We start from the raw sequence: 19,146 nt of genomic DNA on the forward strand, positions 1-19,146 counted from the left end.
ATAAACGATTTAAATTTAAATATTTTAAACATATTTGAACTAAATTATTTAAAATCTAAATCACGATCTCAAAAGAAATGTATTCCCAAGAACATCAAACAATAAGTAAAATATAATTTAGTATAAAATGGTCAATACGGTTAACGATTCATTCAATCACAATAAACTTTACGATAGGTTTAATATAGCTAAAGCGATAGTCCTATAATAGCTATCGCTTCTCGAGAATTAACAAAAATTAGGAAAAGAAATAATATTTTTCCCATCTAAAATAGAACAGTATAATATGTTATTCAATATAGATGGCCAATTGGTACAAAACTACAAAATGTGTACAATATTAGGTATATAAACGCAATTTAATATTATTGTGAATTGTGACTTAATTGTTCGGTATGTTACCGTTAATAATAAATTAATAAATTGGTAAATACTAAATAGTGTGTATGTTATGTACTAGGTACACTTATATAATTGTGGATATAAGAATATAAAATAATGAAAAAAATTCTGCAAACTGTACAAAATTACGGTATTGTTTGTTTAACATTCTTAGGGGGAATTTAACTTCAAATCACTTATTTTGGGGGACTAAGCCCCCGTAAGCCCCTCCCCGATCTCCGCCTATGGTCAACAACTACCTCTTACAAATTTTAAAAAAAACTGTGCAAATTTAACTTTATGTATTTTCTATGTTCTTTATACTTCGTACACCATAATTTTTAGAAAAATATTTTTCTTCGGAATACTAAATTAATATAAAACTCCTCGAACTAATGATATAATATAAATTGAATAGTATTTAATATAAAAAAGTATATTTATTTGTTATCGCGACAATGTAGAATGGTGTTAATAATAATTCCTATAAGTACTGTAACAAAACCCCGATAAAAATATAAAATGATTAAAATTCACTTACGTAAAAAAACATTCTTGTATTATACAACATTTCAGATACCTATGGTTTACAAAAATTAAAAAAATTAAATTCAGCAAAAAGCCAAAAATGTAATAGGTATTTTATTCTCTAATGTACTTGCCTAAATGTTATTTATGTAAAACATTTTAATCATTCAATTACCTATAAGTAATAATAAATTATTGGCACTTGTTCATCAATTGTGAAACACAAAATTGTAATACTTGTGCGGCTTCCAAAACTTTGAACCTTAAGAAGTTACCAATTTGAATGAACGGATTTGTTGAGGTTAGCTAGGTGAAGGTAGGTACCTCATAGTCATAGACCATAACATATTACTAGATAAGAACTGTGTATAACAATAGCATTACAAACGGCGTAACAACATAACATCTCGCAGTGATGTGGGCTTTCAAAATACAATATTAAAATTCCATTTATCTTACCCTACTACCCCGCACTACCGTTCGTACGAGTAATCGAGAAATCAAAAAGCGTCCTTTGTGTTGTTACGCTTTCCATGCACTCCTTAGTCCTTATTAATTTTCTAGTAGTTTGAGGTCTATAAGGTCCCTATAAGTTATAACTACGGAATGACTTTACTTGAACAATGCATTAATGCCCTAGTCGGGTAGTAACGATGAATGGTAAAGTATGGTAGATGGTATACCGTATGGTAGTATGGTACGGTACCCACTACCCACAGATATATGATGCAACAACAAAATATACAAAATATTGTATTATATATCCGTGAAGGTACCTATCTATCATGGTTTAATTGCTGATATTATTCGAAGAATAAAAGTTAAAACAATAAATTTTAACATTAAATACAAAAAAAACATATAGGATGCTTACATATTGACTTCAATGGCTTAAGAACCTAATCATTTTTAATTTTTGATAGTAGGTTAGAACCTACCTATTTATAATTTGAGTTCAAATACTGAAATACCTAATAGGAATTCGTATTTCGTAGCGCTAAAAAGATTATTAATTATATAGTAATTACCTACTCACATGGTTATGTATTAAAATCAATGATATTATATGAATTCCTCACAGATATGAATAATAATAATTCAAAAATTATTATGATTTATGCATAACAAGATTAATCCATATCTGGGGAATTTGTTTAGTTTATTATCAAACGTGGACTATAGAAAATTCCAAAATAATCTTGTTATCGTCACTTAACACTTACGTCATATGAATGATAATACTTATCAATATGCTGTTATCATAACGACATACTCTCATATTTTTTATTTATTATTATAATTTATTGGTGAATACGTGTAATATACTATTATGAAACTAATATTTCTGAGTTAAATTATTTTATTCAGTATTTAAGTCTGTAATATAAATCAAATTAATTATTTTAAATGAAAAATAAAGGCTGTGAAAATAATTACCAATTTATCAAATTCGTGTGAACTTCAGAACAACGTACCTAACTATTTAGGAATAAAATAATATGCAACGACATAATGGTTTGTCTTTTTAATTATTTGAAATAAATCATACACGGGTTCTGTACCGTAAAAATGGAAAATTCTAATACTTCTTCAGATGCACAAATGCAATCTAATGATTTGGATACACAACAGAACACTGAGAATGAAGTAGTTAAACCAAACCAGATATTAAATGGAAATAAAGTATTACCTAATGACAGGCAATTTCATCCTAGTAAAACTATGCACGAAATGACACCAGGCCCAAAAAAATATCAAAATATTAAAAAGTCACCTGATAAAGAACCAAAATTTGTTCCCTATGAGCCGTACAAGGCAGCAGTACGTTCAATAGTGCCTGAGTTAGGTCAACCTTCAGTAGCCATATTTAAAAGAAGACTATCAACAGCATCTAATTGCAGTAAAGTATCCAATGTAACTGAAGACAAAGAAGATGTGATAACAATGCTGACTCAAGAAAAACAGGTAAAAAAATTAATATTACTGAGTATATATTTTCAGCTATTAATTAATAATACATATCTTAACATTTTATTCTAGAATTTAGAAGAAGAGATTGATAAACTTAACATACAGTTAGCTAATATGGATCTCCAAATGGGCTCGCAGGCACAAGTTAATAATGAACTTAAAAGTATGCTTGTTGCATCTATTGGTGAGGATATCGAAGCCAAAATACAAATGCTGACCGAGGATAAAGTATTATTGGCACACAAATTGCTCAATTTTACAGGAGCATTAGCTGGTCGACAAGATCAATTAGAAACAGTAGCTGGAGAACGAGATGTGTTACGGAGTAAATTTTTAGCTGGCAGGTACTATAAAATATCACCTTTTTATGAAACATACCTATATATTTATTTAATTTAAAAAATATTTTTATAGTTTAATAATAGAAGATTTATCTAAATGGAAGTCATTTCTATGTGATAGAGTAGATAAATTAGAAGCTTCATTACAAACCGTACTGGACGAAAATCGAAAAAATAGACATCTATTAAAATCAGCACATGAGTAAGTAAAAAATAAAATGTATGAAGGATTTAGTATCTTAATCGAATTATTATGATTTAGGAATTTGAAGATATTGCAGAATTACTATAAACTTGAAGTATCGAATAGACCAAAACTGCTAGATAGTACAATAATAGCCGAAGATATCAACAGAATTTCATTATTACTTAGAAAACATTTATTAACTTCGCAAATTCAAGATCTCCAAGTACATGCTGCTATCCACCAGACACAAGCTGAATCCCAAGCTCAACAAGTATGAGTTTCTAATTTAAATTTTCACAAAACATCAATGGACATTAGGATAATAGTATTGGGTTAAAAAGATTCGAAAAATACACAAATTGTTTGAAAAAAATTGAATTATTTACTTATAATCAAAAAATAGAATAAAAGATAAAAACTGTATTGAATTACTATTGGCATAAGATACCTTAAAAAAAAGTTATTTATTTATAAAGTATCGAAAGATTTGACAAATATCATAAATCAAGACCTTATAAGAAATATGTACAATGTTGTGAAATAATATTTTGATAGCATTATTGGATATTTCTTTAGGAAGTTTTCAGAAGTAATTATTAATATCTAGTGCTTTTTCTAAAAAAAAAAGTTAAAAATTAAGAAGCTCTCGTATATGTTATCAATTTATAGTCAACCGCTAGTAATTTTTTTTCTTCATTGAATAAACATTCAATTGTTTAAATATATATACACATTTTTAAACATTAAATCAAAGGTAAGATTAGCATTAGTCTCAAAATTGCACAACGTGAGATCAAAAATCTCAGCAAAACAAATTTAAATATATTTTCAGATTTTTTATAGTATTAATAGTTTTTATTGGTACAATGAAAACAATATACTTATGATTAAGTAATTATTACATTAAAATATTTGTTATTTAATATAAACTAATAATCTGTCTTATAAATAATATTGTTAATATAGGTAGGTACTAATGTAAATTGTGTTCAATGACAATTAACAGTTAACTAGAGGTAATTAACATATTTAAATATTAATGGCAAAGTATTGTTCAAATCATGTTCAGAAAATAAATTATATGAGACTGTGAGTTTGTATGATTTTACACGAGACAATGATTTTGATTAAGTTAAGTAAAGTTAATTTTTGACCCAAAACATTTTGTCAAGTGTGCATCTATTTTTCAAACTCCGCAAAATATGCCCAAATGTTCTTTAGTCTTTAGAATAAGTCCTGCCAGTAATATTTTAATTAATTTTATTTTTAAAAATTATTAAATAATTTTGTTTTTTCAATCATAATGTTTTCAGACTTTTGTACTTTTTTATGTTTACCACATAAACATGCCGTGTTATATATTTTTTATGTAAATTGGTATTCTGGACATTTTTCTTCTGAGATATTTTGAATGATGTGTTTTGTTTTTATTAAATACTCAAATATGTAAAAAAGTTTTTACATTAAGTGTACTTTTGAAATTAATAAATAGCTTGTAAAGTTTGAAAAAAGAAACCACCCAGTTTTATATAAATAATTTTACTAATTTTATATTTGTAATCAATTTATAGCAAGATGTATGGTATACTTATTACTTACTATATAATATATATTTATTTTAATTATATTATACAAGGTGATTTTTTAAGCATGCCCATCCCCATTTTTCTCTTTAATAGTACATTTATTCAAATTATGATTTTTAGAATCTTTAAGTAGACCTAAAGACTTTTGTACTACTGAAAGAGCATCCTGTGGTGATACAAACTTTTATTTTTTTATTCTTTTTTACTTAAAATTATTGAGCAGTTGATTTTTTTTGAAAATGTTAAAGCATCATTTGAATCAAAATGTTTATACTAAAGATAATAATCTTTAAAAATGGTTTTATAAAAATAAAAACTACATGTAATGTTAGATGTAGTATTTATTATACCTAATTGGATAATTTTTACAAATTATTAATATTAATAAATCAAGATTGATTGCTAACTTTTTAAAATTGTCTAATCCCCCTATCTACTTAACCCATAGACATATTATACTTAAAATGCTAAGTTATATTACTCAACAATTACTAGCTTGAATTTTGATTTAGATGTATCTAAATTCTCAAAAAAATATATCTGCTTAGTAATTAAAAATTAAGGTTCGTGTTTGAAAAACTGAAGATTGCATTATCATTGGATCATCCTTAAGTGATTCAAAAAAATTTCAATGATTCAAAATATAGACTTGAAGTGTATTTAGAAATTCCAAAATTCTGAGTTTTAATACATGCATAATTTAATCATAAAAATAGGTTGATGAGCATGCTTAAAAAATCAAGAGACTAACTGTCTTGCCTGGCATTGCTCTTGCCAATAAAAAAAAAACTATCATTATATGCTGGATTGAACATTAAAATAGTTATTTTTGTGTGAAAATAGTTTTAATTAAATAATATACTAATATCGCCATCAGATAATTAATTATGCAACTAAAACTCATTTGTTTCAAACTGAAAATGCTCACTATAAATAATTGTTTGTGTGAATAATTTAAATATTAAAAAATTTTTCAAGTGGCTACCTATATGCTAATAGTTATAATTTATCTAAATTGTATTTAACATGATATCCTAACCGCAAAAATGAGTAGATTAAAGTTATTCTTTTTTTTTTAGAGATATTGTTTTCAACAGTTAAACTTAACTGTTGAAAGTTGCCCTTATAATTTATAAATATATACAAAATTTTTTTTGTTTTAATACAATTGAAAAATGTAAATGCATGTCCATAGATGTTATCATTTTAAGCTTTTGAATATAATATGATGGTTTATTCACATTCAAGTAGAGATGATTTTCCCTACCTACATAAAATATACTTAAATTGGTTAAAAAAATGTGTGAAACTTTAAATCAATTACAAATATCTTTAATAATAATAACAATAATAATAATATATTGTATGTCTATTAATACAACATTTCATTTTTTTGTTTTAGATATTGACACAAAAAATGCCTAGAGAAAAAATGAATAATGTAGATGCAACATGTAATGCCATAATGGAAGCATCACAAGCATTAGAATCTAATATTCAGTTATGTTGTGGTCATTGCACCGGAACTGTTAAACTTATTTAAAAAAGGTTATTGTTTACCAAATTTGAAGAAAAAAAATGTTTAATATTTTATTACTTGTTTTATAAGCTAGAATAATAATTTAATAATTTATGTTGATGTTTAAAATTAAATTAACTTTTATACGCATAATATCTTGTTTGGCCAAATAGGCTATGGAACAAATATAATATTAATTATTATTATAACATAACTTGAAAACTGTTAAAATATAAATATTTGTTATGAATTTTTCTGCACAGTGATTGACTATAATCAATTAAAAAATACCAACAAAATATATTTATAATTTCTAAATTGAAAAATATTTAGGTTTACTCAACCTTTTTACTGCTACACTATTTATGCTCTGCAACCTGTGTGTACTTCATTAAATACAATATTTTTAATATCTTAAGTTTCTATCTAAATTTTAATTTTAAGATTTACATGATCTAATTATTTAAATTTAAAATAATTCAAGACAGAGTTCCCTAAAGTTGCACGGTTAACGGCAAACGTATTATAAAATAGAGGGAAGTAATATTACGTATGGAGCAGTGAAAGGGTTAACCCATATTAAAGCAATTTCTGGAGTACCATGTAGCGATGCAAACAAAAATGTTTACACAAAGCCACTTTTTGACAAAATCGATATAATTACAAATGAATAACTTATAGAAACATGGAATTTTCAGAAAATCATAAATCATATTCTGTTTTACATCATTTAAAAGCAATAAATCTATTAGCTACTCGCAAGCCTGTTTATTGGAAACACTGCATTATGACAGCAACTTGACAAAAACAATGATTTAGTAATTAGGAAGAACAACTTTGTACTGTACATTTTTTAGTTGTAGTGCAATCACCAATCTTGTAAACCCAAATGGTTTTATATTATATACATTTAAAAAAAATGGTTATACCATCCCTGAGGTATGAATAAAAATTAGTACAAAGGAAATCAAAGAAAAACTTATAATCTTAACACAATATTAACATACTAAATAGTTAAAAGTATTGAATTGTGGATGATTGTAACAAAATGATACTTGTAGATCATAAAGCTTATCCATAATACATTTACATAAAATCAAATTTTAAAAACAATAAAAACATCATTTATTATTGACACTTAAATACTTAAAGTTAAAAGCATTGGACATAGTAAAAATATTCATATTTTATTATATAGGTACCTATATACTAAATTAGCATACAATATGAGTTGAGTAAAAATGGAACACAATATTTATCACAGACCAGTATTAAAGAAAAAATATATCTACAACAGTAAATAAAAAAATGTTATATGTTTAAAAGTTCAAGTAGTTCTGATACATTTTTTGAAATGTTCGATTTTTTAAATATTGATGAACAGCAAACCTGAAAATTATACATCAATATAGAATGTTTATTTGTGATAATGTAAAATGAGAATAAATACAACAATATTGATATAATGATATATGTACCTTAATCGTAGGAAGTCGTACATGCTCAGATTTAAACTCGTATTCGTCTAATATCAATGATTGTAAATAAATCCATACAAAATCGGAATGTTTTTCATACAGTTTTCTGTAGAATTCTTTAGACTTATTCTATCATACATGCATAATATTTTTAATATTCAGTTCTTAAATTTTAAAAATAAAATATATTAAATACCTGCAATTCAATTGGCTGGTCTTTTTTTAAATAATGTGCAACTGAATTGGACACATCATACATATCTTTCTCTAAAAAATTCAAATTTAATACAAAATCTGCTAAACCACTCAATATGGTATGCTGCATTTTATATTTATGACTAGTTAAGTAAACACTTCCTTTTAGAATATTATTACTTTGCTTTGCACTAGATGCCAAGCGGTCTATTATGGTTGGCAAAACTTGCCTAGAAATTTGTAAAAATCACCTTTTAATATTTATTTTGTATTTATTTTTCTAACCTACTTAAGTGAACGGGAACGAATAAAATCCTTAGCTGTGGATGCCATTGTGGTCAACACGTTGAACGCTTCACGAAACACTATATCATCAGTATTGTTATTGAATTTAGTACACAGTGGTGACCATATTTTATGAACCATTGGCAACAATTGGTTTTCATAGTTTGATATTACATTTAGACCTTCATTTAGAATCTACAAGAAAAATGATATGCATTATCTCACAAAATCTATAAATTGATTAATGAATAAAATACTTGTAAAGGAAGAGAATTGTGTTTTGATGGTAAATAATGCAATACACGTTTCATTATAGAGAGGACCATTTGAATATATGGTGGTAATGATTTTTTGTTATCTTCATCATCTTCATCAACGTTTTCACTGTTTTCACTGAAATGAAAATTCTTTAAGCTTATTTTAAGAGTTATTAATGAATAACAATGTAAATAATTGTACCATGGTGCATTGCTATCGGCTTCATTTTTCCAATATTCATCATCCAAATTATTTTCCAAATCCAAGGTCATCATTTTGTGATACCCCAAAATATTTTCTATTACACAGTTATTTGAAGATTTTGGTTTTTCTACACAATCAGTTAATGATGTACATTTTTGTTCCCGTTTTCTCACACACATCACGAATATATGAAACACTTTCATAAAAGAATACATATTTTCTGTACGATGAACATCACAACTCTGAACAAGGACCTTTAAATTATGGAATTTAATAAACATTTAAACTTTATTGAAACAAACATTTGTCCAACTCACATCAGTAACCATCGTGTGGAAGGATTGTAGTAGATCATCACTGTTGTTTAGATTCATAACCACTTTTAAAGCATTTAATACTTCAGGATGTTTACTGAGTGACCATAGCTTGTTAGTGAAATGATGAGATAAATAATCAGAATTTTTTATAACAAGATCGATTGGATTGCTATATCCTCCAGAATGAGCAAGTAATGCTATTGCTCCTTGACCTTAAGTATGAAAATTGTGTAAATAATCTAGTTAGTTTAAAAGGTATCAAAATATTACCAGCTAATGAAATAGGGCCATGTTCGGAGCCAACACGTTCTAGTATTGGATATAAACAGTGAATTAGGCACAAATGTTGTCGAGTCACAGGTAGTGATGAAACCAACTTAGCTAATCCCTCAGTCATGAGACAAATTTGTACAACATTTTTTTGTGCATCAGCTATATTTGTTGTAGAATCATTTTCAATACTAGTAGGCAAATACCAAAAATCACATTCTAAATACAAATCTATTACATCCCTCACAATACTGTAATGACACTCTCCACTGTCTAAAACCAAATAAAATAATTATTAAGATTATAATAAAATAATAAAATATATCATTTAAGATAGATACCTACTTTCTGAAAGAATCATATTCATTAATAGTGTTATCTCTTTTCGATACATTATTTTTGATTCAAATAAATCCATTAAATATCGACCAATAAAATTACAGTCACCATACAACCCAATTAATTTACAAATACATTCTATCTTATATAACGCTGAAGTATCGTTAAAATGTATCAGTTGTTTCCAAGGTGCATTTATAAACATATCAGTAGTTATATTTTGTATGCAATTTAGATCTGATTGAAAAAAAACACAATAATCAATTAAATATAATTTTTATGGAATTAAAATAAAACAAATATTTGCACGATTCATTATTAGCAGTAGTAGTATTTAAACAAGTACTGCAATGTGGAATAATTAATCATAATAAATTAACAGATTTCATTTGGGCATATTACACGGTAATTGGAATAAAAATCCCTAGACTACAATATTACTCACAAACACATGCAAATTATTGAACAAGTATTTCTTTAAACGATAATTAATGTACTTAACAATACTAATTATCATAATTATTAAAATTTAATAACAAATATATACTTTATATATATAATAATAATATTTTCTTTTAAACTGCAATATTATATATAATTCTGTAAAATTAAATCTCAAAAATAATTTTTTTTTTACTTTTCCTATATTATATCTGATATAAGAATTAAGAACTTCAAATGTTACCTATTGTCATTTACGGTGTAGTATTGTAGAATGTACCTATGATAATCCTTAATATAAGGTAATTATTTATATTATTTGACATATATCGATTATTCAAAATATTTTTATATGCTATATTTTGAACTTTGAATACCTACATTCATTAACTGTTGTTTGATAGTTATTTTAATTTTATAATTTTTTTATTGCATCTATATAAAGTAAAAGTTATAAAAACCCCTACTAATAATATTATATTTATAATTATCGTCAAAATATTTCAAGAAATGTAATATTTTCAACTTTCAATCCTTAGGTATACAAATTGAACATTTTCTACATTTTAAGTTTATATTACTACACTATACTGTCCCCTCCGCGCATTTAAAGGATCAATGCAGGAACTTCACTACGCTAAGGACAAAGCTATTAATTGGATTAAAATCCTCAACATTATACTCTAAAGAAGAACACAACACTATATTTTACCAATTCACAGTTACCAAAAACCATTCACATTATTTATTTATTTTTATTTTTATATATGTATTTATTCTGAATATTACTAATTTTATTTGCTTGCTTGTACTTATATACCATACAATAATAATAACTACACTATAAGTATATATTTGTAATTAAATATTAATAATGTTGGTAACTACACTGATATTAGAATTTAAAATAATATTTGTTCAATAATTTGCATGTGTTTGTGAGTAAAATTGTAGTCTGGGGATTTTTTTCCTGCNGAGTTGTATTAAACTATTGATTATAAATACATTTAACAATGATTAAACAAAACAAATTGGTTTAAATTCTTCCATCTATTTATTTAAAATATATTGAAATAATATTTAAGAAACTATAAATATTTTAATTAATAATATATGATCAAGATTAAACAGCACATTATAATTACCTCTAATTGATGATTCTTCTAATAAGGTAATTGTTTTATATTCTAGCTCTAATATTTGAATTAGGACTGTTGTTAAACGATCTAGATGAACATATGAATTGAGCACTCGTGATAAATGAGTCTTACCAAAAAGTTTTATATATCCAGACAATAAAGATAATTCGGTTTTTTGTTTAATATAATCTAAAAAAAAATATAACAATTAACTATAGAACAATGTTTAAGGTTTATGTTGAAGCAAATATCTTACTGGATGTTCTAATAAACCGTGGGATTCTAGATAATAAAATATAAAAACTTTCCTCTAATAATTCTAAAAGAGTCTTCTTATTTTGTCCATCAAATATTTTATGTAATTTATCCACAGACTCATTAGCTAGTTTTTCAACTTCTGGTTGTTCATCATCGGACAAAACAATTAATGTCTCAATTAAATTTGTTATTGAAGATTTCATAGAACTAATAAAATACATAAAATAAATAATGACCACAAGAAAATACCACAAGAATTAATAAAAATATCATGGATACTATTAAGTTTACAAGCTAAAAAATCTGAGACTAGGAAAAGCTGATTGTTTTATAGTAGTGATTTTTCTAATTTTTTTATTGAATAAAAAAACGTCAACACTTTTGTTGGTATAAATTTAAAACTTGTTTAATTTGTTTTAGTTTAATCAGCAGTAAAAGAAATAAGAACAGAATAACATAATTTATAAAAAGTAAAACTATGAATGACAATAATTTATTAAAATGTCAATGCTGAACAAATAGATTAAATTTTTTATTATGTTATTGCTTACCTTGCACATTTGCTCAGCAGCTCATCACAAGAACGAACCAATTGAAGTCTAACTCTCCAGTGTTGATGCTCTCTTGTTTTAATCATATGTGTGGCTACTAGATTAAAATTTGTACGGTTTTCCTGAATCCAATCATTTATTATTTTCTTGTCATCCTTTTTCACACTACTAATTGATTCTCCTAAATATGGATTGCAATCTTCTATCACATGATCGTCACAAATTATTAGAGAAGTAATTGTACTCCACAAATTTAAAGCAGCCTTGAAAATATTTATAAGATATATAGAATACTGAGAGAAGTTAACTTATGGTAATTATCTTACCACCGTTATTGAATGGTGCTGGATATCTGTAGCATTAACTATGATACTACTAACAGACAAAACACCCGGTACAAATTTAATTAATCTTTGAATAATTTGAAAACGACTATTAGAATCAATGTTTTTATCCCAAATAGATGATAGCAATCCAATGCATTTTAAGGCTTCCACTCTATAAAATTTAAAAAAATAAGTAACTTAGTTAATACATTTACAAAAGATTTAATCAGGATATCTAAAAACAATTTATTTTAAATCAAAATTAAGCCAATAAGTAGTTACATATATACTTTTATTAGTTTTAATATTGTTAATAAAATTACAAGTTATATCTAAGATAATAATTCAGATGTTAGTTACATTTATTAATATTAATATTTACAAACAGACAGATCATAAATATGTATCTTACTTTATTGAACTAGACCAGGAATGGCGAACCTTTTTGTACCAGCGTGTCAAATAAAAATTTTGGTTGGATTTTGTTTTCCCTGAGTGTCAACTAGTTCAATGACCCTTCAATTTTTTTTCAAAAACTTTAATATTATCAAACTTTTACACATTTGTGTGTATCACTAAAATAGTGTGCACGTGTCATAGAGTGACAAGCATGTCATAGGTTCGCCATCTCTGAACTAGACTATCAGAATAAATTATTAGGCTATTATATAAATGCATTCAATACATTTTTAGTTTATGTATAATTAAACGTACAAACCTAAGAGTATTCATTTTTTCCTTTTTTATAACTGTTGTGCATAAGTATATCAAATATCCAACATGTTTGCAATCTGCTTCACTATACATTTGATTCAATACAACAATATCAGCTTTTTCAACCAATAAGTTAAGAGCAATAATGATTGACAGTTTGATATCTTCATTCAAATTCATCGCTATAATATAATTGACTAATAACAATTAACAAATTAATACACATGTAAAAAATTCATACAAACCTATATCTGGTTTTTTTTCAACAGACAACTTTTCTACCAACATTTTATATATTCGCATAAACGTAGGCCACAAACTAATAGATGTTTTTTTCAACAAAGTTGTCAGCACATCCAACACATTTAACGTACAGTTAGATCTAGAAAACATATTGTGCGTGATCTTTTAATTGAAACAGACTCAAATAGAATATAATCATACGCACTTGTTGGTTTTTAAATGAATTTCCAGTGGGATTAGAACGTACGGCTGAAGTTGTGTAAGAGCATATTCTGGAACCATTAACAATGCATTCTTTAAGAGCTTGGTGTTTACATCATTGGGTTCAGTTATGAAAGCGTCACAGGCCGGTTTTAATGTGCTGAATGCTTTTTGAAAATGTGCCTTTTCCGTAGACATTGTATTGACAAGTCTGTCCATTTGACGAAATGAAACACATACGCTACCTAGGATAAAAATGTATACTAATATTTTTTACCTTGACATTGTAGTCTGTAGATAACTAAACCGACAACCACAATATTAAAATAAAAATATTTTACCTGTCCAAAAGTGTAGATAAACCCGAATTTGTTAATATCAATTTCACTTAAAAAATATGTAATGACTAATCTGAGTAATAAGTAATGACACCGATTTCGGGCGGTTTGATTTGAATTTCATGATATTACTATTTACCCAATTTTCCAGTCGCGGCTTGCGCTATCAGCATGGACTAATATACCTGAGGTAAATAGCCGTGGTCACGATTTGAGATGGTACTGTATTAATCCGTGGCCGTGGTATATTCTTATCTACCTCAGTGACAATCACAGATTGAATCGCCGCATGATAACGATTTTTCAGTTTGGATTTTTTGAAAATGTTCCGTATTGGAACTTTTGGTCGTTTTCAAAATCTTTTGATCTAATAAGTCATAAAAGTTAATGTAAATCATTTACAGTATGTATTATGTTGATATTTTTAAATGTCTAAGATTTACTGTTGTTACAATTCATTGTCGACGAGAGATTTGACAAGTATTTCGACAAACGACGGTGAATTTATCATAATACCTACCAATATATTATTATTGGCGTCGAATATTATTATATTCTCCACCCGATTATATGATGGACCTAATAAAGTGTTACAGTGGAGACAGCGGGGAAAGCGATGGCGAGCATGAGTAACTATATTAATAATATTATATAGTAATATTCTCACTGATTTGAAATTAAATGAAACAGATAATATGTGTCTTTATTTTAAGTTTAACTTAATCTGTGGTATTATAATTAAACTATCCTTATTTTATTATTGTGCCTGTGACTTGGGCGTTACAGACTAAAAATTTTGGTTGATGATAATAATTGAGTATAGACAATTGTTGTTTTACACCTTAGTGAACCTGTTCAAAAAGTGTTACCAGTACCTGAAGCCATTGCCTTAATGTTTGACGGTAGACTCTATCATCCAAAGCCAAAAGATGAACCTGATTCCCACCAAGGACGTGCTCGGTTGTTTGAACATGAACGTGGTAATTGGGCTACTTACGTTTATGTACCTTGTGAGTCTGTAGTTTTATATCTTGTATCTACTGTTGAGTAGTTCTTGAGTCGTTTCTAATAATTACGTACCTTATATATTTTGTTTAAAGGTCCAGACATGGATTTAGTGGAGATTGTTCAAGATAAATTGACCGAATTTGGCCTAGAAATTATTAAACATCCCCACATCAGCCTTACGAAAACAGTTGTACTTCAGTATCATTGGATACAACGATTTATCAATGATGTGAAATCCAAATTGTCAACAATTTTAAGGTTTTCATATACCTATTTTCCAATATAACATTAATGATTTATTTTTGATGCAATTTTAACATGTGAATAACATTTTTTTTAGATTTACAGTCACTTTTGGAAACTTAGAGGTATTTTGTAATGAAAATAGTAGTAGGACATTTATTGGTTTTCTTGCACATCCTGCAGAAGTTTTATCTCAATGTGTTGATCAACTTGACAATGTCTTGTCTGACTATAATTTGCCAAAATATTATGAAGTGAGTATATAGAAAGAAAAAATAGCACCTAATTATAATAAAAGCACAATAACCAAAATAAAGAGACACAATCAATAAGTTTTTTTTTAAACTGTTTTTTTAGCTTATTTTAAAAATTACAATATGTTACTCACAGTTACCAATTTTTAAAGTTATTGCTCGTTTTGATTTTTCTTCAATATTCATGCACTCAATGATAAATTTTCTTTTTCTCACTATTTAATATTAATATTAACTTTTTAAATAATATTAATAAAAGAGATTAAGTGGTTTATCTGGCTGTCCACATACTTAAACAATACTTTTTAGTTTTTATAATATATAGTATATAATATGTATATAATATGTTTTTATTTAATTAAACTGTTAATTTTTGTTCAAGGATCGACAATTTCATTTGAGTGTTGCTTGGTGTTTGGGCGATCAATCTAGTCAGCTAAGGACTAAATTAAAATCATTAGAATTAGAAATAGAAGTTGACACTTCTCGTAGTTTAACAGTTGACAATCTTATGTGTAAAACTGGTAATAAAAAATATAACTTTGATCTCGTTTAATAATGTCTGATGTGCATGAAAATAAATAATATTTACCTATTCATATAGTATAATATATCTTTTAAGGCTACACACTTTTTTATTTATAGCATATTCTAATAACCAAGTATGACGTCATTAAATTTATCTTGGTTGATCTGGTCCAAACTTTGACAATTATAATGTTTGACTAAAAGTTATATTTTATTAACTAATATTTTAACTAAGTTCAATCCAAAAAAATATACATATATAGTTATTATTAAGTATTAACATTATAACATTGTTTAGTCGTTAAATTTAGTAAAAGAGTGATTCAATCCAAAAAACACTTAGCACATTGATGTGAATTTTTTTAATGGAATACTTAGAAAATATTTTAAACTTTCAAGTACCTCAAAATCTGCTCCCTAATTATTATAAATAACATTAATATCAGATTTATCTATATGTTATATAATGCAGTATTAAACTATTAACTATGAAATCAAGTCATCAATTATTTGTTTATACTCTGTCCAGCGAGAGAATGTGCCGCTCACTGACCAAATCTGATCCCTCCCACCCACGTGTTACCATATCATAGGTGAACCGGTTTTATTGGCGAGATGATGTGGAAGGATGCACAAAAGTAGAGTATTCTCTCGCTGGACAGAGTATAATTAGATATAAAAATGTTCATTAAGTTATATTCAAATACAATATGTTAAGGATTCGGGTTTAGAATGTAAACAAGTTAAGTTTGTAAGAAAATAATCAATAGTGAAAAAAGTTAACATTCATATAGCAGGTAAAGTTAATGGTAAATAAATTATGATTAAATTACAAAATAAGATTTATTTATACTCTTAGATCTGGATAGAGGAATGAATGTATTGATTTTACAATGTTTTTTTCTTTTGTATACGAGGTATATGGTGCATACAATGTTGTGAACTTCTACTATGCGAGTGGCCTCTAATAGGAGTTAGTTGTTTAGTGAGGATAAAAATGAAAATTCCTATAATTATTCAAAATAATTGGAAAAAATATAAATAAAGGAATGAAAATAATTCAACATTTTGGCACATACATTTGGGGGGGGGGGCGTGGCTTCAGAGATTATTTTTAAATGGGTCTGTCGTCTGTGTGCCACAGAATATTAGGAACTTCTGACCTAAGTAGATTTTTTGATAAGTATGTTTTAAATACTTTCTATTTCAGATTAAGAAAACAAATGCATTAAATTCATATAATGAATATCTATATCAGTTTATTAATAATACATAATATTTAAATATTTATTATATTATGTATATAACCATGAAACACATCAAATACAAACCTGTTTAGTAACAGTAACACCCAAATTTAAGCACATTGTATATTAGATACATTAAAATTCAAAATGATAGATTTTACTCGTTACAGTAGGGTGTCTTGTCATTCATAAACAATTATTATGTAACGCTTATACTGACAGAGTAAAAACAAAATAAATAGAACATCATGTTATTGTGAATTTATCATCATGTATTTTGTTGAGGCCTTGGCCTAAGTATTAGTTTTCCAGAATCATCACAAGACATATTAAAATCAGCTAGCACTTGCCTCGCACGTGACGTTATTATTGATGTTGCTATAACTTTTTTGTGTACTCCAGTTAAGAGTAATATCACTATTTAAAATACAATTAAAACAATAAATTAAACACCATTGTTAATTTTTCAATATCTTAAGTTTTCTTACTAAGCATTATAGAAGAAATGGTAAACAATAAATGATTGTACAGCGATTGAACAAATGATACTTTAGCTGTTTGAGGATCTGTCAACCAATAATAGGCGCCTATTGAAGCACTTAATGTCGAAATAGCTAAAATTGCTGAAAAAAATAAGAAATTACATTTACATATTATCATAATACTTAGAAAAAAAATGTTCTTACTTCGCCATCGATTAGTTATTGGCTTGATGGAAGCAATCACCTCTGTTAGTCGCCGCTCAAAAGCTTTAAGATCTATAACAATTATTTTGATATATTAATCAAATTTTTAGTTCACATGTATGTGCATTTTATAATATTGTTTTAAATACAAAATTATTTAAACATTTTAACATCTATGCATTAAGATTTTTAAGTGTTATTTTCTGGTGATTTAAGGTTCTTTACTCTGATAAATTAAATGTATATGTATTTATGTTAAATATTGTAAAAATATATTGAGAATTAAATTTATTAATGTATTTTAGGCAAAGCTCTTGTAAGTAGGTATACAAATTAGTATAGTATATAACTGGAATAAAATTAACTACGAATTCCTGTTTAATTTGGAATCATTCTTTTACAGAACATCTCCACCCAGTGGGAATTGAGCATTAAAAATATTTGTTGTAAGCCTAGCCAACAATGACACTGCTATAGAAAATAGAATGCTCATACAGTTCTATGTTAAAAAAACTCGAGTGTCTGGTGTACAAAATTATTGACAATTGACCGTGCCCACGAAACTGTATCCAAATGAACAATACAAACAATGGTCGGTTGGTGTAGTATGTCGAAGAGTAAAAAGTCAACGGCGAGCTATTTTATTCGAGTGAGAAGCTTTTAGACTTGAGGGTTTAATCAGAAGTCGACATGACATATTTTACCGTCGCAAGCAGTCTGTTCGTACGACATTATTTCGTCTACCAGCGGGTTCAGTAACTCAGTCGGTGTCCCGGGTAAGATCGACCTTACGTTGTCCAACTCATCGCGATCGGGAAGAAGACGTCCGTCGTTCTCATCTGGCCACGATATATGCGACCACAGGTGTCATCGGTGTGTTCCTTACGAATCGCGTGTTAAGTTGTCCAAGGGTAAACAAAGTCGAATTAATCTGATATTCGAAAAATATTTGACAATTAATGACAGTGTTTACGAACGTATCGCGTTGACAGTTGTGTTTTTTTTTTTATCAACGATCTCGAAGAGTAAACACGACGTTGTCTGATATCGAAACGGACTTCCTATTAAAATTGTATGAAAAATATTCGACACTTGAGAAATGAGAAATCG

At 26.9% G+C, this 19,146-nt stretch overlaps 4 protein-coding genes across 7 annotated transcripts; 2 read left to right on the forward strand and 2 right to left on the reverse strand.

The window, feature by feature from the left end:
• The first annotated feature begins 2,216 nt into the window (after positions 1-2,216).
• On the forward strand, positions 2,217-6,722 carry LOC111031081 (golgin-45). 2 transcript variants are annotated; one of them, XM_022310868.1, is made up of 6 exons: positions 2,217-2,424; positions 2,504-2,874; positions 2,950-3,224; positions 3,295-3,423; positions 3,484-3,679; positions 6,397-6,722. In XM_022310868.1, exons 1-6 carry the CDS (start codon positions 2,409-2,411, stop codon positions 6,535-6,537), a joined length of 1,128 nt encoding a protein of 375 aa, XP_022166560.1. In that variant the 5' UTR covers positions 2,217-2,408; the 3' UTR covers positions 6,538-6,722. The 2 variants fall into 2 exon arrangements, with proteins under 2 accessions (XP_022166560.1, XP_022166559.1); XM_022310867.1 differs by having other exon boundaries at positions 2,232-2,874.
• Positions 6,723-7,480: 758 nt separating this feature from the next.
• LOC111031078 (TELO2-interacting protein 1 homolog) lies at positions 7,481-14,275 on the reverse strand. 3 transcript variants are annotated; one of them, XM_022310864.1, is made up of 17 exons: positions 14,074-14,275; positions 13,737-13,977; positions 13,534-13,670; positions 13,293-13,470; positions 12,575-12,746; positions 12,249-12,511; positions 11,696-11,904; positions 11,446-11,628; positions 9,866-10,096; positions 9,521-9,793; positions 9,251-9,462; positions 8,931-9,187; positions 8,729-8,864; positions 8,476-8,666; positions 8,188-8,416; positions 7,992-8,120; positions 7,825-7,902 (listed from the first exon to the last, which is right to left on the reverse strand). In XM_022310864.1, exons 2-17 carry the CDS (start codon positions 13,949-13,951, stop codon positions 7,825-7,827), a joined length of 3,093 nt encoding a protein of 1,030 aa, XP_022166556.1. In that variant the 5' UTR covers positions 13,952-13,977; positions 14,074-14,275. The 3 variants fall into 3 exon arrangements, 2 of the variants coding, with proteins under 2 accessions (XP_022166557.1, XP_022166556.1); XM_022310865.1 differs by lacking the exon at positions 14,074-14,275 and having other exon boundaries at positions 7,481-7,902; positions 13,737-13,951; XR_002604163.1 differs by lacking the exon at positions 7,825-7,902 and having other exon boundaries at positions 8,004-8,120; positions 8,188-8,258.
• Positions 14,276-14,372: 97 nt separating this feature from the next.
• LOC111031082 (U6 snRNA phosphodiesterase) lies at positions 14,373-16,196 on the forward strand. Its single transcript, XM_022310871.1, has 5 exons — positions 14,373-14,699; positions 14,917-15,080; positions 15,171-15,336; positions 15,419-15,575; positions 15,958-16,196. The coding sequence occupies exons 1-5, from the start codon at positions 14,641-14,643 to the stop codon at positions 16,129-16,131; spliced, it is 720 nt and encodes a 239-aa protein (XP_022166563.1). The 5' UTR covers positions 14,373-14,640; the 3' UTR covers positions 16,132-16,196.
• A 1,149-nt stretch (positions 16,197-17,345) lies between these two features.
• LOC111031083 (nuclear envelope phosphatase-regulatory subunit 1) lies at positions 17,346-19,113 on the reverse strand. Its single transcript, XM_022310872.1, has 4 exons — positions 18,741-19,113; positions 18,037-18,108; positions 17,839-17,973; positions 17,346-17,767 (listed from the first exon to the last, which is right to left on the reverse strand). The coding sequence occupies exons 1-4, from the start codon at positions 18,766-18,768 to the stop codon at positions 17,619-17,621; spliced, it is 384 nt and encodes a 127-aa protein (XP_022166564.1). The 5' UTR covers positions 18,769-19,113; the 3' UTR covers positions 17,346-17,618.
• Positions 19,114-19,146: the final 33 nt, after the last annotated feature.

Source organism: Myzus persicae, unplaced genomic scaffold (assembly GCF_001856785.1).
Source record: "Myzus persicae strain clone G006 unplaced genomic scaffold, MPER_G0061.0, whole genome shotgun sequence".
NCBI classification, from domain to species: Eukaryota; Metazoa; Arthropoda; class Insecta; order Hemiptera; family Aphididae; genus Myzus; species Myzus persicae.